The following is a 24,897-nucleotide window of genomic DNA, read 5'->3' on the forward strand; positions in this document are numbered from 1 at the left end:
TCCAGCCGCTCTGGTACCTTTCCCGGGGGCCATGCACGACCTTGCTCAGGCTGTGCAGGAGCTCCTCCATCCTTTGCTCACCTGAACTTTTGCCGTTCCTGCTTTCCAGGCTGCAGTCAGCCACGGCATCACCTGAACTATGCCTCAACAAGGCTTTTCCGCCTGCTCGGTCATGATCTTTAAATGAGTCACGAGTCCTTTTGTTGTGGACTGAGATAACCATCATTTAAATTATTTGTTTCCATAAAGGAGTTAGATTATCTCTTTCAGATACAGCAGGGCAGCACCTTTATCCAACAGACATAAATCAAGCTGTAACACTTATCCCTATTTATTTTACCTTCGGAAACAAATGTCATACTCGCTTCTAATCCTTAAAAAGCAGGAGCAGGGACTTTATTGCCGGCAAACCCGTGCGAGCTGCGGGAGCAGGGAGCGATTCCTTGCCCAGGTAAGGGATCGGGAGGACAGACCGTGCTCCGTCCCTCTTTCCCTGCCCTCGCTGCGGCCCATGGGGGTGTCAGTGAATACCGGAGGAGAGGGAACGAGCAGAACCCCGCGGTTCGCCGGTGCCGGAGGGGGCGCGGGCCGGCACCTGCCCCCCGGAGCTCCCCGGCTCCGCGGGTTCGATGCTGCCCGTGGCCGCAGAGCGGGACCGGCACCGGGCCGGGCGGGACTTCCCGGCACGGCGGGCGGGGGCGGCGGCAGGCGCTGACACGTGGCCGCGGCCCGGCGGGGGAGGGAGGCAGCGGGCGGCCGAGCGATGTGAGCCGGGGAGGCGGAAGGCGCTGCCCGCATGGCCGCGGGGGGCGGCGGCAGGAATGTGCCTCTGGGAACATCCCGCGACAGCATGAGGCGGGATGGCGGCGCCGAGCCGTACTGGTCCAGGTAAGGCTGGACCCGCTCCCGGGAAAGCCGCTCCGCTGCTGCCGGCGCTCCCCGGGCACCCCCGGCATCCTCGGTCCCCGCCGCCCGCAGCTCCTGGGAGAGACGCGGCTCCGGGATGGAGGGGGTCGGGCGGCCCGCAGCGCTCCCGGAGAGGCGATTTCGGAGGTGCTTGGTGCTCCCCGTCGGGCAGGGACCCTCCTGTCCCCGTCCCCGTTGCTGCCCGCCGGGAGGGACACGGTCCCACCGCCCCGGGCGGGTCCGCTGTCGCACTCCCCGGACTCCAGCAGAGACGGTAGAAGGAAGGGTGCAGATAGGGAATTACTGTGAAAAACAGGGTTGGGGAAAAAAACAACTATTGAGCTTATTTCTGGCCTGTGATCAGTGAATTAAACACAAAACCGCTATGAGGTTCTTATCGAAGTGTTCCAGTGGGGATGTTTGTACTGGCGATAGTCATTCATTAAGATAAAGTCGGGAATAGGAGCTGGGCAGCAGCTAGACAGCTTGAACTGCTCTCGATGTAAAGTCATTAAAATGCAGTTAAACCCCCAGTGACCACTTTTGACAGCAGGGGCACAGGCGAAGGCAGGGTGATCCAGTGTTTGGAGCAGACTGGGACACCTGGGACGGTGCTACTCCTCTGCCACCCTGGGAAAGTCATGCAGCACAAAGACCTCAGGATCAGCCCCTTCTCCTGTCCGAGGTGGGGGGAGATGATTCCAAAGTACCAGTGGGGCAGCTGCAATTCATGGTCAGAGGCTTTTCCAAGCTGGGAGCCCCTGGACTCCCTGTGCTTTGGAAATTCGGCTCGCTTTCAGCTGGCTGCTGTCTGGCTGTGGTGGCCAGCCCTGGGGCTCCCCTCTCCTTGGGGTCACACTGTGCCCTGGCAGGAGGGCAGCGGGACAGCCGCAGGACAGGTGACACAGTGCCAGGGCACAGGAGCACGAGGCCGAGGGCAGGGATTGCCCTTCCAGCAGCAATCAGCCGTGGATGAGTTGGTGTTCCTCACCCATTCCTTTCTGCAGTGGCTGCAGGCTGAGAGCCGGCTTTAAACTGCAGTCCCGAGGGAGGCTTTTCCTGCGCTCAGAGATTGGGAAGTCTCATCAAATCCACGCTCACCTTAAGAGTACCCGGGTGGGTGTTAAAGAAGACCTTTGGCACAGAGGCGCTTAACATTCGAAGATTCTTTCCCCCTAAAGCACTTAGGAAAATTCTTTCTCTCTGTCTCTCCCTCGCTAACTTTTCCCTAAGACTTTGTGAAGTGGGAGTGGTGGGACCCAACACCAGATTTTCACGAGGCAAAACTTTATCGGTTTCTCCTCTAGGAAAAAAAAAAAACAAAAAAAAACCCATTTGACCAGAACAAGCCCTCCTGTTTCTCAAATCTCCGAAAAATGCAAAACATAGATAACACTTTCCAAAACAAAAGGGATGAAGACAGCCTGTTGATCGAGACAGGCATTTAAGTGATTCTGACCGTGCTGAGTGCTGCTAATAATTGAGAGAATCCTGTTAATGGGAAAGAGCAGCAGGATAACCCTAAGGCACGTCAGATCATTATCTATATTGCTGTAGTTTACAGAAGCTGAGATCATGTCCCCGTTGTTTAGTGTAGACACACACGTGGTCACAGCCCTTCTTCGGGGAGGTTTTATGGAGGTTTTATGGCCTAAAGTAAACGGGGCAGGTGGAGGGTGAGTGAGGGGGAGCAGAAAGGGGGTCTGAGCTACCAGATCATTCGAGCAGGTTTGTCAGGTTGTATGATGTACCTCATTGGGTGAAGTGAATTTGGAGCACAATTTGTGAACAGTATATGCAAATAAATAACTTTCATAGTTTCCAAGCAGTGAGTTATTGCCATGGAGGCAAGGTGTTATCAAGTGGGGGAAGTGACATGGGTTCTCCTTTCATGCTCCAACAAAAGACATGCCAGGCAGCCTTCCAAGATCTGTCAGTGCAAGGAGAGATAAACAGTTATTTTGGCAGGTTTTTTTTTCCGTCTTTGTTCATGCTTCTTCTTCTTTTGTCCTCCCTTTTTTCAACTGGCTTTTCCTTCCTCTTCCACTCCTCTTGCCTTGTGTTTTCTCCTGCCTGCCTTTCCCAAATTTTTCTGCAGGTTTCCAATGGCTCCATTATCACATATCTCTTCCAAGAACAGCACTTGGGGATTTCTGTTTGGGGTTTGAAAAAGCCCTCGTGCTTATGTAGCACATCTGGACAGTTAGAGATCATTTCTCAGTGCTGATCCTAACATGCCAAAGCAGGACCACTTGAGCAGTGGATGTGTTTAAGCATCTCTGGTTTAACTGAGGAAGACCAAAGCAATGAAAAGAGAAATCACTTGCTGAAGGTTGCTGACAAAGCCACCAGCAGATCCAGCAGTGGATGTGGGGCTCACATTTCGGATGGTCCCTCCAGGAGAGAAATGCAGCATGAAAAGTCACTGTGTCCTGGGAAGCAAATAACTCCTGAAGCCACTCTGCATCTCCCAGCCTCTGGCTACACCTGAAGACAAAGGGTGATTATAGCAGTTTCTTTAAGCTCCAGAGATAAAAGGAGTCTTACCCTGGCCACAGGCTGGTCTCCAGTCACCTGATCTTTGCCCAGAGACAACAGTCAGTTGTCTTTTCTGAGTTCTGTGCCCTCATCTTTTGTCAACATAAGGCTGCAGCTTTAGTTGGTTGAGGTATTTTTGGTGGTTGAGATTTTTGTTTTACAAGTTCCTCACCCTGGGTTTAATAGTGACCTTGCTTAGAACTTTTTTCACATGGAAAACGTAAGCAGGGCACACGTTTCATTCCTGCCTGATCCATGTATGCCCTCACATCAGTGTGCAAAACATGCCTCTGCTTTATTATTATGTTTTCTCATCACCTCCACCTGGACTCAACAACTACTTCCAGCTCATATGAGCTGCTGAAATCTAATTTCATCTTTGCTTTTGCCGAAAGCAAGAATCGAAGAGAGGGAATAAACCCAGGGCTCGTTTGCTGAACACCACTTTGTTGCCATCTGCGGCTCTGTGGAGGGAGCTTGAGCACAGGAGGCGGACAGGAAGCCAGCAGCTTTCCCAGGAAAAAAAAAAGCCCTGTGTCCTCTGTGCTGCTCTTGCTGGCTTCTAGCTGGATTGGGAAAAAAAATAAAAAAATCCAACAACTCTCCTCCAAACCCCAAAGCTACTTTTGACAGTGATAAATCATTAGCTTGGAGCTGGTCTACAGCATGACAAAATCTGCTTGAGGAGGGGGGGAAATTACTCCAAGCCTTTCTCTTGACAAGCGTGTTAGATTTTGAAGGAGAAATTGTTGAGAAAAACAAAGAGTGAGAAGTGAAAGGACTGTCAAACAGGGTTAAAAATAACCTGGGTATTATCTCCTGGCACAGGAGTGTCTGCATGGCTGCTGTGTTGGTGCCACGTCAGTCAGTTCTGCTTGTGGTGGAGGTTACTGTAAATTAAAGCTATAGGCTGGTAGGCTGGAAAGAGAGAGATGATCCCACGGGCCTGGGAATGGGTGATGAGGAGGGAAGTGTTGACACACGGTGGTTGACAGGTGACCAAGCACAGGGGGACCACAGGCACCAGCTGCCCGTGCTGGGGACAGTCCCCTGGGAGGTGGCCTTGGGCTGCTGGGTGTCCTGGGTTTGGAGCTGGTGGCATGGCTGGGAGCTTGGTACCACCGTGTGGGCTCATCCCCATCCTGCCCTGGGGGTCTGGCAGGGTCTGGGGAGTGCCCAGAGAGGACTGAGGGCACTGGGGTGGCTGCACTGATGTGCTCTCCGTGCATCTCCCACAGAAATGTTTCTAATCTCTTTTAGAAACAGAGGGGACCTGAGGTAGAGATGCTCTCCCTGGGAGGTGGGCGTCGTGCTCTGCTGATGGTCCCTGTGCCCATCCTGTGCAGATCAGGAGCTGCAGCTCCCAGCTCTTCTTCCAGTTATGGAAAACACCCACAGATATTGCAGATGGCTTCTGGCCAAGAGCTGTTGCTGGGACAGGCTGTTCATAGTCTTGCTGTCTAACACAGCTCTCTTACCACCTGAAAATACCTGGCTGTCCAGACTCATGCCTTGGAGGGGGCTAAACTGGGATGGAATTGGCAGCCTGAGCTCCAGAGAGTCCATCTCAACAGTGACCTGCAGTGTCTGCCAAAGCCCTGCAGACTGGGGGAAAGGAGGGAGGCGAGTCAAGAGAAATAAAGTTGAATAAATATTTGCTCTGTGGCATCTACTGGAGAAATTCCTCCAGCAGGAAAACACACTGCAAATAAAGATACGCTGTGCTGCTGACTCTGTTTCCACTGCCAGACAGGTCAGCTTACTTTTGCCCCTTTGGGGATCTCAGGCATCCTTGAAAATCCATCCTAACCACTGTGTGGGGGATCCATTTGGTTGCTGGGAGCCGGGTCTCAGGGAAACCAGTGGATGCTTGGAAGCAAAGCCATTTCCACCCAGTGCCCAAGGCTGCATTTGGAGGAGGAGAACCAAGGGACATCAGACAGGGCTGCTCAAAAAGCCACCCAGGAGGAGTCACTAGGGCTCAGGCTAATTATAGTCTGGGTGGTGGTTGCAGGTTTGTGAAATAGGAAGTGTTCCTAGCTGCATGGCTGCTTTGCTCAGTGAAGAGGGTCTCGGTGGTGTGCAGGAGGGGATGCACCTGCAGTGCCTGTCTGGTGGGGAGAAGGGGATTGCAGGTCAGGAGGGCACAGGCTGGGCACTGAGGAGCCGCTGCCATCACACAGCACCAAATTACATCAATTAGACAAGCTCCAGTGATTCCCTGCCAATGGTGTGGGGGGCTGGCCCCTCTCACAGATGTGTCTGTCACATACAGCCAGGACTGGCCCAGCCAGGCTTGGTGGGAGATGCTTGGTCAGGTGTGGTGGCACCAGTGACAGCAGTGGCTGTGATTTCCTGTGTTCTGATTTAGGCTGGTTATCTGCAGCACATTCTGTCTCCCTCCCTCATCAGGGGATTCATTAGATTTAATTTGTTAACATTGGTGAAGTTTCACTTCTCAGATGGTTAATTTCACCCACGAAAACTTTCTTTGATTTGTCAGTATTCCTTAGTTTTGGAAGGAGGGTTTTAATTCCTGTCTTTGTGCTAGTCCAGGTTCCTCCCATGTAACCTCTGCTGTTGTTGTTTTGCACTGAGCAGAATGTTGAGTCATCTGCAGCCTCTGTGATAACTATAATTAGGAGAAAATGCATTTACAAAGCTCTTTCCTGTGATGCAAACACGTCATTGTCCTTGCAAGGAAATCATTCCTGCCATGCTTCCAGGTGGGTGTGAGCAGCTACTGATTACATTTGACACTCATATTTCCTTGGATGGATTTTCCTAGCTGGATGTGCTGCCTGTGGAGGAGGTGGCAGTCTGAAGCCATCCTTACATTCTCCACTTGTTGTGAGCATAATCCCTACTGATGTAATTAAACATAAAGGAAGAGAATATAGAATGGAGTACTAGTCAAAGAGAACATCGAGAGTGTGTTATACGCCCAGAGATTTATTTAGTGCTTTGGAATAAAAATAAAAGCCAAGAGAAAAAGATATCCCTGGAGTTTTGTCAGAACATCAGCTGGAGAGGAGGCTTCTCAAGAGGAATGGAGTAAAGACTCCTTGAGATGCTCAGGTCTTTTTCTCTCCCTCTTACACCTTGCAGAGCCGTACAGGGTTTAGGATACAGGAAGAACTGTTGATGTGGTATTAAAATGCTGCTTATCAGGATAACTGCAGGTTATTCTGAACACACCAGAATGACTGGAAAGACATTCTCAGCGCCACTCCAGTGAAAGCTAATAGAGGTCTCCCTTTGCTGCAGGGGAAAAGTACAATTTAGGAAACTATCTTGGTGGCTAAATAATAGAAAATACTTGCACACATCACTGGCTGCTGTGCTTTACTCTGTCACCTCGATTGTTGCAGGTTCAATAGCACAAATTTATCAGTGCTGTGCTGTTGGAGATAACAGAGATTACAGCCCCAGACAGGCAACAGCCCATTTGGGCAGGGCAGGCAGGAGCTGGACCTGGTAGCATCCCATCCCTGAGGGATCTCTGGAAGGTTTTCCCTGGCTGGTTATCCCCACCTGCCCTCTGCCTTTGGTGGGGGACTTATACCCAAAACCTCCTACCCATGTTATCCTGCTGGGGTTCCTCTGACCCAGACATGCAGTGTCCTGGAGCCTTTGATTTCCCTGTGCTTTTCTGTGGCAAGCTGGAGTCAGTGGAGCCACTGTTCCTGGAACTGGCTGGGGCTGGTGATTAAAAACCAGCCCACCTTTGGTTTTGCAGCAAATGGAGATACAATTGAAGATGGCTTCCTCTCAGGGCAAGCCCATGAGGGACTCGAAGAGCATTTCCCAGCTGGTTGAAATGGCTGGGTGAGGTGAACCCCTGGTTACTCATTCCTCCAGCAAGAACAGGTGAGGTTTGCCAGCTTCTGTGTTACCTTGTGCACTCGTGTGTGTGCACACTAACAATGGTTCCAAGCTTCTAAACACCGATTGAAACACTTCCAGTTCCTCCTGCCAGAGGTTAGCACTGAGCTGCTTATCTGCCTTGTCAGGAAACAGCAATAAATCCACCTCCAGCAGGTTCACCTGCCCGCCTGTTCTGCTTCTCATTGTTCCTTCACGTCCCCCCTGTGATGGCCCATTTACACCTTTATAAATGGGTTTGTGCTGTGTGGGATTAACCCACATTTATCATAATTCCAGTACAGAGAAATCAGCTCTCTGTTTGATATAAAAGGTGACCCGGGTTGTTTCCCACATGGGTGTGTTTAGCAGGGTGGAAAGCCCAGAGGTTACTGCCCTGGTACAGTGAATTCCTCTGGAGCAGAGTCTGTTAGCTCTGTGCTTTGTGCTCTGGCCTCTGGGCATAGAAATAATCAAATACAAATAGTACCAATAATGGGTGTTCTTACTCAGCTTTTAACTCTGTAATTCACTGCCAAAGGGGGGACCCAAAATGTCGTGGCTGAGAGAAGGCAGAAGGATTTACCTATTTGCTGATATTTGCAGCAAAATGTGTTTGTTTGCTCCAGAAACAATCATTAACTTTCCTCTTGCTTACTTCCAGCCCGTAGGAGCCCTTTCTTGAGGCTGAGAACTCATGCACCAGAAATATATATTCTGTTAACATATTTTCACTCTTATTATCTAAAATTTCTTATCTGTCCAGGCTTAATTATTTTGCTTTTCTCTCTGAGCTCTTCAGATCCATCAAGTCTTGTCTCTCTAAAGAATTCCTGATATCTCTCCTTCTTAGGAAGGGTAACACACAGACCACCTCCCCTGAGGAGTGGGTAGAAATGCCAAATAACTAATGTTTGCTGCCAAGAGGTGTGTCTCATGCAGGCACTTCTAACCTCATGCCCTGACCTTTCCTTTGTTATCATTGTATTTTAAAGAGCAGTTTCTTGTTTGGTGGAGAAAAAGCAAACAAGCCAGGTTCCTTCCTCCCTTTCCCTCTTTCCACAGCCAGTGATGTCCAAGCACCTTGCAGCCCATGGACAGACATTGCTGCTGGGGCTGAACAGTGTTTGGGATGAAGTTGGCATTGTTCCTAAAAGCAGATGGGATACACTCTGTGTCAGAACCTCTGTGCCCCGGGGGAGTTGTGTTGGCCTTCATTTTATGGAGGCAGACTCGGCTTGCAAGGCCAGCTCGACCCCTAAATCCTGGCTGAGCACGGACCCACGGGGCCCAGCATCCCCCCTGCCCTTTCCCCACCTTTCTCTCCATCCCTGCAGGCCTGAGTCCCGTGTGTGGACGCTGATGCTGCTGCTGGGGACGTGCCTGCTGTACTGTGCCCGTGTCACCGTGCCCATCTGCGCCGTGGCCCTCAGCTCCCGCTTCGACTGGGACAAGAAGCAGTTCGGCGTCGTGCTCAGCAGCTTCTTCTGGGGCTACTGCTTGACACAGATTGTTGGAGGACACATCAGTGATCAGTACTGGAAATTATACTCATGTTTTCTTGTTTTAATGACACTTAGCTTGGCTTTGACCCCTCGGTTCCAGTGTGAGCTGTGGCAGAGCCAAGTTTCACAGTGATGGGGTGGAGGGTCAAGTGTGTCCATGGGGAGAAGCTCTGTTTGAGAAGGGATGTGGGTAGTTCAGACTGTCTAGATAGAAGCTGTGGGTGTCTCATCCCTGGAAGTGATTCCAGGATTCTGTGAATACAGTTTTTTCAGTTTGATCTGCACTGGTGTAATTAAACACAAAGGGAGAGAATATAAAATGGAGTACTAGTCAAAGAGAACATCGAGAGTGTGTTATACGCCCAGAGATTTATTTAGTGCCTTAGAATAAAAGTAAAAGTCAAGAGAAAAAGATATCCCTGGAGTTTTGTCAGAACATCAGCTGGAGAGGAGGCTTCTCAAGAGAAATGAAGTAAAGACTCCTTGAGATGCTCAGGTCTTTTTCTCTCCCTCTTACACCTTGCAGAGCCGTACAGGGTTTAGGATAAAGGAAGAACTGTTGATGTGGTATTAAAATGCTGCTTATCAGGATAACTGCAGGTTATTCTGAACACACCAGAATGACTGGAAAGACATTCTCAGCCCCAGTCCAGTGAAAGCTCATAAAAGTCTTTGTTTTCAGTTCAGCACTTCCAGTCTTTCTGCCCTATATTCTTTTGCAGTCTTTTCTCAAGCAAGTCCCCATACACTGTTTCCATCATGTTTAGAAAAACTATCTCCATTGTGTCATATGAATTAAAAACCAAACATTTTCCCCAGCTGGCTGTAAGGGAGGTTCTGAATCATTACCTGCTTGAGTCCCTTTCCCCAGCCAATCTATTCTTACTGAGAAAGCTTTTTTATGAAATCTTTTGTGAGGAGCACATGCCTGGAAGGGATGCATTATCGGTGCAGTGCAGTGTGCTATTTAATTAGGGTCCTTAAGAGTTCACAAGAAAACACCCAGAACAACCTGAATGGGAAAAGGCAGAGCTGATGATGTAAAAGAGCAAATGGAAAACACCATCACTGATTAAGAGAGGTAGAAAGGTGGCAGCAGTTGGGCTTCCCACCACCACCATCAGAGACCTGAGTGGCTCAGTGCTGAGATCTCTGGGATCAGCTGGAGTTGGATGGGCAGTGCTGCCAGGAGCTGGGAAGGGAAAAGGTCAGAGCTCCTCCCCAAGGGCCAAGAGAAGAACAGGTTTGACCAAAAGGTTGCTCTTAAAAACAGGCTAGACTAGGAAGGGCAGCTGAGTGTGGACTGGAGGATTTTGCCCTTTGGCCCTCCTATCTTTGATAATGTGTTTTCTGTCTTCCAGAATAGGAGGTGAGAAGGTCCTTCTCCTTTCAGCATCAGCCTGGGGGTTGCTCACAGTCCTCACCCCGCTGCTCACCCACATCACTTCAGCCCATCTGGTTTTTATGACCTCCTCCAGGTTCCTCATGGGGCTGCTGCAAGGTGAGACCCCTGTCCTGAGTGTGTCTGTGTGTCTGTCTGTTCAGGGGCTTCCTTGTGCAGAGGCTCATGTGTAGCACGTTGAGATGCAAATCCTGTGGTTTGCAGGGCATGAGCCCTTCCCGTGGGTTCTGAGCAGTTCTCTGCCTCAAAACTGCCTCCACATCCACAACTTCCATGGGAAAAAACAGTGACATTTCTAGAGAAAGTCACTGACAAGTCATTCCCCTGTAGAAATCTCTCTGCCAGACAGAGGCTGCTGGCTTTGGAAAACATCTCTGGTCATGTCTGGTTTTCCACATTTTAAAAGTCCTTCAAAAAACTCAGAGAAAATTGGCCCTTGACAAAACTTTTGGATAATTTGGGGTGATTTTCCTTCCCTCTTTCCAAGCTGCAGCACTGGGAAGTGCATTGGCACTGATGGATTTACAGAAGCAGCAGTGATGATGAAACAGGATTACAGAGAAGGCACAAACAAACCTTTGATGGCAATGGATCCACTCAGTTTATTTTATATCCCTGTTTTGAATTCATCAAAGGCTTTCCTGCTTTGCCTCAGTGTTTAGCTCACTCTGGATTGTTTAAATTTGCTTTTGTTTTGCCTTACTGCTCCCTGCCTTGCTCCTGTTTGTCTCAGGGGTTTATTTCCCATCCCTGGCCAGCCTGCTGTCCCAGAGGGTCCGGGAGAGCGAGCGAGCCTTCACCTACAGCACAGTGGGGACTGGATCACAGTTTGGGTGAGTTCAAAGGCCTTTGAGCAGCAAGTGACAGTCTCTGGACGTCAAATGTGATGAAATGCCATTAAATAGTTGGAGGCAAAACTCACAGCCCAAAGTACATGTGGATTCACAGGTCCTCAAGGACTCGGGCTGCAGCTGAGGAAGCCTCAGGCAGTTGCTGTCCTGCCTGCCAAGGATTTATGTGTTGTTTTCCTTTTCAAACCAGACTTTGAAGACTCTTTGCAACATTTAATTACTATGGGAAACAGCAAAATTCAGTAGGAGGAGCAAGGGTTAGGCTGCCACTTGTCACCTGTCCTCTCTGATAGATGAGAAGAATTCTCCACCTCTGCTGATGTCCATCAGAATTTCCTTTCTAAATGGAAGGGTTGCTTAAAAGCCAAATATAAATATCACTTAGTTTTGCAGTGTTCTCATTTCTTTTGCTGCTTTACACATTCTCTGGGATACTGCACACCAGCAACCTCCTTTTCTTTCCTCAATGACCATTTTTCAGTGTGGGGGAGGTGATGGTGAGGTCCCTTTGGGATTTCTCCTGCCAGTGAGGATCTGGCCTGAGATGCCACTCAGGGAATAGAACAGGTTGCAGAGCCATGGTGGGGCTGGTGGCAGCACCCACACATGCAGTGACTGAGACATTCTCCCCTGTGAGGGTGGGCAGGCCCTGGCACAGGGTGCCCAGAGCAGCTGTGGCTGCCTCTGGATCCTCTGGCAGTGTCCAAGGCCAGGCTGCACAGGGTTTGGAGCAATCTGGGACAGTGCAAGGTGTCCCTGCCCATGGCAGGGGAAGGAACAAGATGAGCTTTAAGGTCCCTTCAACCCAAATCATTTTAGGATTCTGTGTTTCAGTGGCACAGCGCTGACCCCAGGAAGAGTCTCCCATCGATGTGCTCAGCCTGAGCTCCCAGCCAGGCCAGTACATCCGAGTGGTTTCCCTTGCAGAACATTGCTGATTGGTGGTGCAGGATCTCTCCTCCTGGACTGGTATGGCTGGGAAAGTGTTTTCTACTTCTCTGGTTTGCTCACTTTGCTCTGGGTTTATTGCACCTGCAAATACCTCCTGAGTGAGAAAGGTGAGTCCAGCAGCATCCCTGGGGCTGACAGTGCTCCTGGTTTTACACAAAGGCCTTTTGCTCAGATGTGTTCTATAATACACGCTGTGTCTCACCCAAGATCCCCAACCCAAAAAGGAGGATTTGAGCTCTTGTAATGCTGATTTCCTATTTCAAGTCCCATGCTGGATTATATCATTGCTGAGAGCCTGATCTGGCTCCTCAGTACTCTTTAAGCACCAGTGAAAACACAAAACAGAGCATGATCTTCAAAGTGGATTAAGCTAAAGCAGGGCAAGATACTTACTCCAAACTAAGAGCATCTACACATAGAGCTTTTAAAAACCAGTTAATCCACAAAATCTCTTCCCAAATAACTGCCTAGGAGTAATTCCACATATGGACAAACCATTACACCTGGCTACAGCATTATTAGGGTGAGTGTGGTATGTAGGAGCCCAGCTCACTGGGAGGTGGGTGTGTGCCTGGTGCTGCACAGAATCCAAACCCAGTCCCTGCTGAGGGACTTTTGTTTAATTATAAAAGAGATATAACACATGGGTGAAGGTGGCTGGGTGGGGAGGGGTGTGGAAAAATTTTGGTCAGTGTAACAAGGTGTTTTCATGAACATTCCATGCTGGTAGAGCCAAAAGCCCAAGGGTTAGAAGGAGATTAAAAGTGGTTGTACAGCAGTGCCTCAGGGCTGTCTCAAGCTGCACAGGTAATTACTGACCACAGCTTTCCTTTGGATGTTCTATTCCCTGCAGAGCTCACCATCCCCATGAACTATTTAACAAGAGGCCTCTCGATACCCAAGCAGACCAAAGTTCCCTGGAAGCAGCTGTTTAGGAAAGCACCGATCTGGTAGGCAGCTGCATGCATTGGCCAGGCTGGGAGCATCCTCTGTTTTCTCCTCTCTGGGCTTATTTTTTCTGCCTCTGTGGTTTTTGTCTACTTATTTATATATTTGAGAAGCAGAAGTAGTTTTCTGATTCCTTCTGTATAAAGAAAGAACTGAAAAGGTAAGCTTGGCAAAGGTGGTTTATGGTCTGTCCAGAGGACTGTCAGGCTCGAATTTACTGGCAAATCTTCCTCGTTCCCAGGCTGTTCCCCCTGGATGAATCCTCTGGAGTGATTTTTTCCAGGGGTCTCGTTAGAAATGCAGATTGTAATGGGCTCCTAAGGAGCGCTGCTCAGGGGCACTGGGTGGCACGGGCTGTGTTCTCATTGCTGGCAAACATCTTTTTAATGGCTGTTTTTCCTTTGGGATGCTGCAGAAGCTCATCCAAGCTGTTCCCAAGGGCTGTTTTGAGGTGGGGAGGAGGAAGATGCTGGGGCTGCAGGGCAGCAAACCCATTCCTGCCTTGAATAACAATGGAGCTGATAACAAATCCCTAGAAAACCCTAAAGAACATCTCTTAGAGCAGGAGGGCTCCTGCAGGGCTGGAAGGGAGCGGAGGGAAATGCAGTGGCATAATTAGCCCTTCAATTAACCTGGTCTGGCCCCGGGGCTGTGCGTGGGGCAGCGAGGGAACCAGCTGCTAGGAGAAAGCTGAAAGGAGTGGTTATCCATGACAAAAATCCCAGGGATTTCTGCTAGGAGCTGAAATGTGGAGTGCCCGTTTCCCAGCCAGCATGACCTGTCACTGCTGATTGTTTCCTCTCAGCTGTGTATTTTCAGGGCTGTCATCATCGCTCAGCTCTCCACGGCCAGCACCTTCTTCACCCTCCTCTCCTGGCTGCCGACTTTCTTTAAGGAAACTTTTCCCGAGTCAAAGGTGGGTTGGCTCCAAAGCAGAGGTGTTGCTGTTCCGAGGAGGCTGTGCTGGGTACCTGCCAAAAGGGCTTGGAGAGGGAGGAAGATGATGGCAGAGGGGTTTGGTGAGGGCAGGAGAAGGTGAGAGGTTTCCCTGTGGGGTTAGGAGCTGTGGCACCCCTGCACATACTTTTGGAGATCTCTGCAGGTTGCAGAGGCTGGATTCTAGTTGCTTGTTTAGGGATGCTGAGGGGTGCAGGGAAGAGCAGGTTGTATTGGGTTTTAGACTGCTTCTCTTCTGAGGAAAAGACAATTTTCAACTAGAACAAAGCTCATGACATTATGCTGTTGCAAATAACCACCATTCACCCTTAGTTTTTTACAGGGTCTTTAGCTGGACTAACATTGTACAGCTCAGACCTGCTTGTGAAAACGATAATTACCATTAATTATGTGTACTTCAAAAATAGTACAAAAGCTTCCCTCTCCTCAGCACAAATGATACTCTCATTTCTCAGAAAGCCAGGCAGGACTCATTTGGCTGAGAGCTGGTATTTTCTCAGAGAGACTCAGCCTTCTCCACAATGGCTCTGTTAGGTTTTTACAATTTCCAGAGCTGCTTACAAATGCCTTTTCATATTACATATGTAAAGCTCTTTATGGCATACTTGATATTTATATTAAAATCATGTGTTAAACCAGCAAACATATTGTTGTGACAAGATCTGTGCACCTCGAGTAATGTGCTTGTGCAGCAGTAATTTACCATCTGTTAGGCATTATATCATGGTGCCCTTATGTAAGATGCTCTATAGAGTGCTCCTGCAGCTGATAATCACTCCGTGCTGCTTGCAAGGGGGGCTGAGGCTGCTTCATTTTAAAGGATGGATGATAATCCCTAATGTGGGGAGCCTGTGGCACCTGCTGGCCAAAATCCCTTGCTGCAGGTGAGCTGGGCAGCTGCCTGTGGCCACCTGAGTGAGGCTGATGGAGGGTTTGGCTCAGGGTGATGGGCTGTGGGATGAGACAGGGTTGGGGTGGATGTGCTGAGCAGCCCCAGCTGCTGTTAACAGACAGCAGAAGCACCACCCCACAAAGCCCATGGGCTAACATTGTCAAAAATGACCCAGACCCAAATTTCAAAGGCATGGAAAGATACAGATAGACCCCTCCTGGATTTCCAGGAGCAGCTTTAACAGGATTACTCAAAAACAAGATTATTGAGCCCTCCCATGCATCGTGAAGCCAGACAGGAAGGGGAGATGGGCTCTGAGCAATGGGGGTGATGGATGCATGGATGGATGAGTAGGTTCAGCCAGCTGAGATGAAATCCAGCCCAGCCCACACTGATTTCAGCTCCTGTGGGATCTGGGCACCAAAGTGCCCCAGAGCAGCTGTAATCCAGCTGACCACAAATCGTCTGTGATTACAGCTGCAGCTCACTTAATTGAAAATAGGCCGAAGGATGTTGCTGCCCATAAGGTTACCTAATCCTGCCATTAGAAAATCCAGCTCTGCTCCCTCAGCCTCACACAGTAATGCTGCTAATGAGCTGGAAGCTGCTGGAAATTTTGCCAGCAGCTTTTCTGGGGACCCACAGGAAACCCACACTGAGCTTCCCAGGGCTCTGTGGCTCACCACCACATCACCTCACTGAGCAGTAAACCTTGACACGTTTAATCCCTCTTTCCCAAAGTTTTCTGCCTCTCCCCTGGATAGAGCATTGATGGGGAAGGAGGAAAGACAGCAAATCTACAAATGCTGCAGCCCTGTGATGCACCTGCTCGCTCACAGAGCTTGGAGTGGGGCATGGTGCAGCTGAGAGCTGGCTCTGCAAAGGGGGTAGAGGTGCTGCAACAAGTCCTGAGTGCTTCATTATTTCTCCTTTCTACAGGTACCACAGACTGTCAAAATATTTGCAAACAAACTCAGCTCTGACAATAAATCTGTCTTGATTTTCACTTTTTTCAGGGTTGGGTGTTTAATGTGGTCCCCTGGCTGGTTGCAATTCCAACAAGCTTGTTCAGTGGATTTCTGTCTGATCATTTAATCAGTCAAGGTGAGAGTTCTTTACTGCTTTTCCTCAAAAAAGGAATCTTACATGATGTGGGAAGAGGACCTGGGTGGGAGGAGGTGGGTTTGTTGGTAGGGAGAAGACCCAGCAAACAGACATTGTGAGGTTCTGGTACAAAAGCAGAACAAATTCTCCTGTGTCCAAATCCCATCCAAGTGTTTGGGGCTCCCTTTGACTTCATTCATAATACCCACCTGGAGATGGAATCTGGGCATCTGAAATCTACTTTGTAGTTTCCTGGCTGGACAACAAAGTGAGCTGTGCTTAACTCCAAGTGTCCCTTTCTTCTCCAGGGTACAGAACCATCACCATTCGTAAGTTCATGCAGGTAAGAGAGCTGAAGCTGTGGGAGACACCTGAATTACCAGCTAAACTCTGATTACATGGCAGACTAGACCTTGTATGGAGCTGGGTTGGGGGTTATAGATGGAAACAGGAAAGATCTTCTGGCTTTGCACATTAACTGATGGTCAGGACATGTGGAAGGAAATCCAGAGGAAAACCCTGGTGAGGAGCAGAGCCTGGATCATTGAGCACAGTGAAGGTAGCATTGAACACTCTGAAGGAGTTTTCTTTCACAACCTGTCCCTGGTCATTCCAAATGATCCCTGAGGTACTGAGGAAGCAGCAGTACAAGGGTGAACAGAAATAGAAATGCTGGGTTAGAGCACAGTGTATCCTCTGATCTGCAGCATCACATCCCTCTGGACAGACCTCTGACACAAGAACATTGAGGGGGGAAAAAAGAGGAGCACAGGGTGCACACAAACTCACACCACTGGAAAAGGGAACAGTTTGTTTGTGTCAGGAGTTGCTTTGTTCCTTACAGAAACGTGCTGTGGTGTTTCATTTTCCCTTTTTTCCAGGTCATTGGCTCTGGTCTCTCAAGCATTTTTGCTTTGTGCCTGGGCCAGACCTCCAGTTTCTGCAAAGCAATAGTGTTTGCCTCGGCCTCTGTTGGGCTGCAGACCTTTAACCACAGGTAAGGAGAACCATGGGGACAGTGGCCCTCAGCTCCCCTGCACATTTGGGGTCTCAGAGGAGGCTGCCTCCATCCTGGCACTCGCCTGAGCATTGTGTTTGGGAGCCTGTGAGGCTGGTGGAGTTTAGTGCCCTGGGGTTTGGAAATAATCCAGCAAACTTCTAGCATGGAAGGGCTTGGACTGGCCAGTATGAGGGAGATGGAGCAGGAGGGGGATTCCATTGTGGCCCCTCTGAACTCTTAGAGTTGAATTGTTTTCCTTCTGATACTCACCTGCTTTATTTTCAGCACCTCCCTTCTCCTGCCAGTGCCATTTCTGGTCCAGGACCTTTCCTTGTGTTTGACAAAGCGAAGTGTGTAAAGGATGGAAAAGCAGTCATGTTCCATTCAGCAGACATTTATTTTGCCCCCTCTGTTTCTTACCAGTGGCATTTCAGTAAACGTGCAGGACCTGGCCCCCTCGTGTGCTGGCTTGCTGTTTGGTAAGGATTCTGTGGGGTTTCTGTGGGGTTTCTGTGCTGGAGAGGTGGCATCTCTTGGGGGGACCTGGTCATCAGCAGCAGGATTTGAGCAGGAGCAGCTCTGGGCAGTGTCTACTCTGTGTGTGCAGCCTCAGTTTCCTTCTTTGATAAACCTGCCAGTGCTGGGGGCAGGTAGCACCACCAAGGTGCCTTTTTTATATCTGTGAGATGTTCTGCTGCACCCAGGGATGGGCTGGGGCTGTGGCAGTGCTCTCTGCCAGTTGTCCAGAGAAGCTGTGGCTGCCCCATCCCTGGAAGTGTCCAAGGCCAGGCTGGATGGGGCTTGGAGCAGGGCTAGTGGAAGGTGTCCCTGCCCATGGCAGGAGGATGGAACGAGATGAGCTTTAAGGTCCATCCCTGCTCAAACCAGTCAGTGATTCCATGATCAGAAAGGCATTTTTCCCAACATGCAGACTGGGGGTTGGTGGGAGCTGTGATAAAATGGCTCGTGTATCTGTGTTTTCACAATTTCTTTTCACACTTTTTCTTTCCAGGGGTTGCAAATACAGGTGGAGCTCTCCTAGGTAAAGTACTTTCCTGCAGCTCATCCTTTCCTGTGGAGAGCAGGATCCAGCCCAGAGCCTTTGCATGTGTTTCTCTTCTCTGCAGGTGTCGTTTGTGTGTACCTGGCTGGATACCTGATCGAGACCACTGGCTCCTGGATTTCTGTTTTCAACCTGGTGGCTGCTGTGAACAGCATTGGGCTCTGCACATTCCTCCTCTTTGGAGAGGCCCAGAGGGTGGACACGGACTCTGTGTATGTGGATCTTTAGGGATGAGCCCAAGAAGCAGCTGAAGGACAGGAGAATGTCACATCTATGGGTCATTCTTGCACAAGTGCCAAAGAATGTTTTACTTTTCTTTTTTAGATGTTTTAAAAGGAAAAAAATATGCTGAAACCAAGTACATAATGGGTCTGGATGAGACCCGTGGGAGAAAAGAAATTTAGAGTTCATTTTTTTGCTCAGGGCTGTAGCTGGTGGCTTGCAGAGCCACCCAGCTCAACGTCTCCAGTGAGGACAGGGTCTGTGGGACCAGTTTGTCCCAGTCTGTGTCTCATGGATGAATATCCTTGTGGCCAAAGCAGCTGACCTGGCCTGTCTCCCAAGGCTGCTGTGGATCCGTGGCCTCTTGAGGGGAGCTGCCTCTCCATGTGGGAATGGGGCTCCCATGCTCTGCTGTCCTGGGACCACCAGGCTCTGGGGCTGCTTGGCCACCAGGTGTCCTCTGAGGTGTGACAGGAACATCCCAACCAGTACCTCTGCTCTTCACCCCCGCGCGTGCCTTCGTTCTGCAGCAGGAGCCAGCCGTGTTTCCAGGGCTGTGAGGTGAATTCCAGGCCTCCCTTCAGGGGATGTGTGGCTGGATGTGTGTCCTGGACCCAGGGCCATGGGGCTGTGTCAGTGCTGCTGTCACGGGGCAGGGAGAGCGCTCCAAGCCAAGCTTGGCTTTGTCCAAGGTCTCCCTTCTCTCCGTGGTGGCTTCACCCCAGCCCTGAGCCCAGGTGGAGCAGCTCCACCGTGAGAGCAGAGCTGAGCTGTCCCCTGGGGCCAGGCTTAGCTGGGCTGACCTTACAGTGCAGCAGCAGCAGAGGAATCCCTCTGTGGAGCTGTTTTGTCAAACGCTGTGAATGTGTGGGAAGAACTGGTCACACTCTGTGCTGTGGATCTACAGCTCCCAAATGCTTTCTGCATGATTAGATGTGTCCTCCATGTGCTCTCAAAGGGCTGGGGGAGACTTTCCAAAGAGCTTGGCATGGGCAGGTTTTGTTTCTATGTTAAGCATAAATCAAATTCCTGCACTGGGCATCCATAGGGATGTGGATCCCTGTGGTTCCCTGTGTCAGAGGGAAATACTTGGCTGTGGACACCTCTGAGTCTGAATGTCTTAAAGTTATTTATAAGTATTTTAAAATTTAAGCATCAAATCCTGTATTTTATGTACTTGAGGCCTGATTCTGCATGCTTGTTTTGAGTGGCACCCCCACCAAATCCAATGCTGTTTCTCAGAGGGGAGGCTCTACCAGCCTCCAGTGTTTGGTTCTGTAGGACCAATTTCAAAGGTGAATTTAATGTTAAAGCAATTCATTGCTTTTCCTCCAATTCCTTGATTACAGCCTGAAAGGATCTCTTGGGTTTCTTTAGTGTTTACCAGAAAACTCAGGCTGAGGAGCAGATTTCCCAAGGAGCTTGCAGTGCAGGAAAGCTATAGGTTCAGGGGAAAAAAAATAAAATTCCCATTGTCCTCTTCCTCACCTTTTTTTTATTGGCCAAATTTCTTCTTGGAAGACCTGTTTGGGCCATGTAAAGTTTCTGAATAGGCTGATTTGTAGTGAAAATACTGACAGCCTTTTAATTGCAGAGACACTAATGGGCATCACCAAACTGAGCTCAACCACTTACTGGGCAGAGTTAGGGATAAGGATGCAACTGCCTGATGTCTTCCCAAGAGAATAAAGAATTATGTGGCCTGACTGGGGACAGAGAGATAAGAAAATATTTTATTTTTTTCTTTCTGTGCTCTTTTTTTCTCTAGAAGGCTGTTTGCCACCATAGGTACCACTCTTTATTGGGGTGCTGGAGAGCCAGGAGCCAGGAATGCTGCTGGGAAGTCTTAAATCAGTGGGTAAATTGGGAAGAACACCCAGTAACAGCAAACACAAACACAGCCAGGCTTGCCAAAGAGGCCTGAGGCTGTGCAGCCATCTCTGTCAGCCTGTCCTTTGTCCAGTCTGAGCAGATTGCTTGCATGGCCTTTTCTATAGTGACAGAATAAAAAAACAAGCCCATGGGATTTGTGGGGGTTGAGTATCTTCCCTGGCCATTTGGTGCTGCAGGTCAGGAGCACAAGGAGCCAATTCTGGCTCTCTTTGCTGGTTGCAGCATTTCTTGTGGAGGAGCTGAGGAGTTGAAATCACTCCCATTTGAATCCGGCTGCTTGGCCACCCCTTGGATCTGCCAGCTGGGAAATTTGGAACTGATCTTCAAAGGAAAGGGTTTGGCTGTGTCTTCTCTGTGAATCCAGCTAACATTCCAGTGAGCTGTCTGAGTTACCTGTCTCTGTAACTGGCTAATAAAGTAAATGTTTGACCTACACTCGAGGCATATGTTTCATTGTCATCATACCTCTTTGGTGAAGCATTGAAACTGTTTTGCATATCTGTACTATTATTTGTTTAGGCCAAAGCTTGTGGTCTGTGAGTTTTTGCTATTGAAGAACCTAAAAAAATAAAGGCAGTGAATAATTTGCAAACTCTGGTTTTCCTTTGGCTGCAGAGGTGTTAATTTGTGTGATGAGTGAGGGACTGAGGAGTATATTTGATGTGATTAACTCCCGGGAGAGGCTGTGCAGGGAGAGTATCTGGGGTGGAAGATTTTCACAGCATCCTCACGTGTACTTGTGCAGACTCAGAGTTCATCCAGCTACAGCTTCTCACTGATTTGGGAAAAATGAATGAAAAGCTGCCTTTAGCAAAGCTGTGGACAGTAAAGCATCAGCAGGCACGATCCAGCGTCACTTTTTGAGAGTAATGACACAAATGAAGTGATTCTAGGGTGAGGTGGGACACACCCCCAGGCGGATCGCCTTCCAGATGGCACTCATGCTAGAAAAAAAAATAAAAATACACTTCCACCTTACATATCCTCACTGATAGGTTCGAGCAGATGCCAACAGAGGGAGCTGTGAGATCTGGGATGTGGCAGCTCCTGGGCGGCCTGAGTGCTGAGCCCGGCACATCTGGCACATCTGGCACATCTGGCACGGGTAGCTTGGCTGGTGTGGATGGTTTGGCTGGCACAGACTGACCCTGCCCGCCTGCAGCCCTGGCTGGTGGCTGGAGCTGCCTCTGGGAGCCCCAGGATTTGCTGTCCCAGTGCTCCCTTTCACCCCTCACAGGGCAATTGCACAGTTATTGTAGGGAGGAAAAGTTTTGGACATGTTTTAAAAGGAGAAATAGTCATTAAGTGAATTTTGACACCTCAGCCCTAGGGTCATATAATCGAGAGAATATCTCTAAGTACCATAGATTACTCTAATTTTCTCATCAATGTATTTAGAAAAAAAAGACAACATGAAACTTGGTGGCATGACAATGATGCTGAGGATAGTTTAGCAGAGTTCAGGTTATCTTCAACTTCCCCTGTCTTTTTGCTCACCTTACAGAGGTATCAAGAACCTCTGACATGCACATTTGAGCTTTTTTGATCATTTAGGTGATTTAAAGCTTTTCAGCTCAAGGAGCCACAGACCCACCTTAAAGCCTGCCCTGCTCTTCTCCAGCTGTGCAGATCCTGACAGAAAAGAAGGGTTTAGTGGTTTTGTCTTTGTTTAATATTTTTTTCTCTTTTTTCTTTCCTTTTTTCAGTCTTTTTTCTGTCACATTCCTTAAATTGTCAGGGTCCCAGGTTGGATCTCAGCTTTCCTGCCTGCCCTGAGCAAGCAGGGACAGGCACAGTCCAAAAGGGCCTTAAAGGCTGATCAGGTACTTCTGATATTGCTGCTGGGGCTGGGTTTGTATTTAAATGGTTTGGGATATATTCCATAGCTGGCTGGAGATCATCAGAAGGATCCTGTTTTATTGCAGTTTGCATAACACTAAATCAATAAACACATTCAAGCAGATGGAAAAGCAAAACAAGGAGGAAAGTAGCACTATTTGGAGGAGGAAAGGGATAGCAAAGAGCACTCCTCACTGGTAGTTTTGCCTGGAAAACACAAGCAGATGCTCTCACAGCAGAGACCTGATCTAACATCCACCTGGCAGCTCCCCAGGGCCGGGACATGCCCCAAAGACAGCAGCTCTCAAAGGGCACCCAGTCCTGTAACAAGCAAAATATCACCGTTTATTGCAGCTGTGACCTACTGCATGGCAAGTAATGAGGAATTTTCCATTTCAAACTTTAATGCAATAATTAAGACATCCATTAAGGTCTTTATAGTTTGGCTGCTTGTAATTAAAAATGGGGTGATGGGGGGGGGAGCAATGGCAGGGGGTTGCAGTCCAGGGCATCAAGCTCCCACCAGCAGCTTCAAGTGCTCTCCCCTTTCTTCTCTGTTTAGTTTCTCTCTTCAAAACAATTTTTCTGGTTTGGTTTGTAAACTGTCTCCAGAGTGTGAAAAACACATGAAGAACAGTCTTAGTTCCTACAAGTACAACTTGGGTTTAAAAAGGAGCTTTTACCTTCAACCAGCTCCTCCAAAGTACCGATCCTCCTGCGGTGCAGTTCGTGGGGGCATCTCTGAGCAGTGCCAGGGGTTTTGTGCTCCAGTTGCTTTCCAGACTGGTGTAGCTCCTGCTTACACAGTTCCTGGTGCAGGATTAAGGGTGGGGTAGGTTTTAATCCAATAATGGAATGAGATGAAACCCCCACATAAACCCACATCTTCCAAAGTGTCTCTGCTCCTGGGAGGCCAGAGTCCCATTATCCAGTAATTGGATTTGGCCTTCTAAAGCAGGACTGATATACTGTAAAATTTTGTTCCTAAAATCATCAGATTTTTTGCAAAGGATTAAGAAAAATTAATGATTTGACTGAGGAAGTAGCTGCCAGAAAAGCTTTGGCTGATCCCTAGAACCCCTTCCCGAATTGCTTTCCCCTGCTCTTTACAACTCCCAGTATATGGGTGACTCGCACTTGTGTCTCCAAACACAATGCTGGGCATGAGCTTCTGCAACTTTGACATTCACTGTTCTCTAAAAAGCTGTTTTTCATTTCAGCTCAAAGCAAAATGATTGCAATCCCATTTCCATGGAAGACAATGGAAATGTACATGTGTAGCAATTACCAGGAGAATTTTACACAAAGAATTAGCAACCTACTCGCGCATGTCCTGCATTCTCATTAAAGGCAAACTGTTTGTGGGTGACAGGGGATTTTCCTGTGCAACCATCTAGGCTCATTGCAGCTGTTAAATTCCTTTAATGTCGGGTTTTTTCACCCCTCTCCTACCAAGTTTCAGACAAACCCACTCATTTACAGCCTCTCCCGTGTGTGAGCTACAGGTGGGGTGGATGTTCCATGAGTCTCATCCTCAGCCCTTCAGATGCTCAGAGCTGCTGTGGACCCTGGCTGGGCACAGGAGCCTTCCTATAATTTGCTTTAATTTTGCCCCAAAGGTGCCCACAAACCTGGTGTCACAAATTTCCTGGTCTCAGTCACCTTTGCTTGGTTTTGCTGCTGAGCCAACCCGCTCCTCAGAGCCTGCAGATCTTCTCTGCCTCCTCCAGCATCCTCCCTCCAGCTCCTCCATTCCACAAAACCACTTGGCAGGTTTTGGGGAGCAGACAAGCCCCCCAAGTGTCCCCAGGCTCACGCGAGGGAGGATGTGTCCCCTTATTTTACATCCCAGACCCTGGTCAGTCACTGGTTATTTAGTGAAATAAACCCCCTGAACAAGAAGTATTATCAGCAGGAGCATAATCAGATATCAGAGAAGAGGTCTTCAGATGAGTAATTTATTGAGATCTCTTATTTCATTTTATTTCAGCCCATCTGGGACACAATTGTGCTTTAGAAAGGGCTGGAGGCTGCAGTTCCCATTGCAGGAGCCACCTGGGCCAGCGAGAGCTCAGTGTAAACTCCTGTCCTTGCAATCTCATTTTACAGAAGCCTCTAAGTAGGACAGGCACTGCAACAAAGTGGTGACCTGAGAAATGTTTGCACAGCCCTGGGCTGTCCTTCCAGGAGGGCCAGGGCTGGTGGAGCACAGGCTGCTCTGCACCTGGACAAGGTTTGGATCCAGGACCACCACAAACACTTTCAGACTGGTGTCTGTTCTTTGGGGATTTTATGCCTGGAGTTAGCTGGGAGTACAACATTTAAATTTTGCTTTAGCAAAAATCATCTTTATAACCCATTTCAGGCAGGTTTAATGTAGAGCTAAAAACTGGAGCATGAGTAAGAAATTACATATTTTGGCAATTCCCAGGGCTGCAGTGTTTGCAGGTGAATTTTGACCATAAGAACGTGTCACTGCTCTCACCAAAGATACGGTTTTCTCTCTTTTCCTTAAGTGCAGTGCCAATTTTTTATCCTCTTCTGTTCATCCTCTCCCTCCTCCTCCTCCTTGGAGATTTCTGGATTAAAGAATAAAGCAGTGAATTGATTTCCTGAACGTGCATTAGAGAGGATTATTCCAGGAGATTCATCCGTGTTTGGTGGATTAATATTTCCAGGGAAGCAGCTCCAATCTCAGCCAATACTTCTCTCAACATAGCCTGAAACATTTTTTTTTTTCTTCATTTTCAGGCAAGAAGGAGCATTGGGAATGGCAGGAGACAGAGAGCAGAAGTTCTCAGCACTGGTATTTGAGCTCTGGTATCTTTTAAAACAACAGGATTTATTACGTAAATATATGAAAAGTGATTTGTGTGAATTCTGCATTTTCTTTACTCTTAACAATAAAGAACAAAACCAGACACATGCCAGGCAGGCACAGAAGTCACTCCAGCACCAGGGA

General features: G+C 48.8%; 1 protein-coding gene across 2 annotated transcripts; it reads left to right on the forward strand.

Annotated features, from left to right (window-relative positions):
* The first annotated feature begins 349 nt into the window (after window positions 1-349).
* On the forward strand, window positions 350-20,677 carry SLC17A9 (solute carrier family 17 member 9). 2 transcript variants are annotated; one of them, XM_058850787.1, is made up of 13 exons: window positions 350-451; window positions 8,646-8,843; window positions 10,175-10,314; window positions 10,949-11,048; window positions 11,994-12,124; window positions 12,871-12,967; window positions 13,785-13,881; window positions 15,831-15,918; window positions 16,227-16,261; window positions 16,800-16,915; window positions 17,342-17,397; window positions 17,931-17,960; window positions 18,046-20,677. In XM_058850787.1, the coding sequence occupies exons 2-13, from the start codon at window positions 8,671-8,673 to the stop codon at window positions 18,207-18,209; spliced, it is 1,227 nt and encodes a 408-aa protein (XP_058706770.1). In that variant the 5' UTR covers window positions 350-451; window positions 8,646-8,670; the 3' UTR covers window positions 18,210-20,677. The 2 variants fall into 2 exon arrangements, with proteins under 2 accessions (XP_058706770.1, XP_058706769.1); XM_058850786.1 differs by lacking the exon at window positions 350-451 and adding an exon at window positions 712-888.
* The last annotated feature ends 4,220 nt before the right edge of the window (window positions 20,678-24,897 follow it).

This window comes from Poecile atricapillus, chromosome 15, assembly GCF_030490865.1.
Source record: "Poecile atricapillus isolate bPoeAtr1 chromosome 15, bPoeAtr1.hap1, whole genome shotgun sequence".
NCBI lineage: Eukaryota > Metazoa > Chordata > Aves > Passeriformes > Paridae > Poecile > Poecile atricapillus.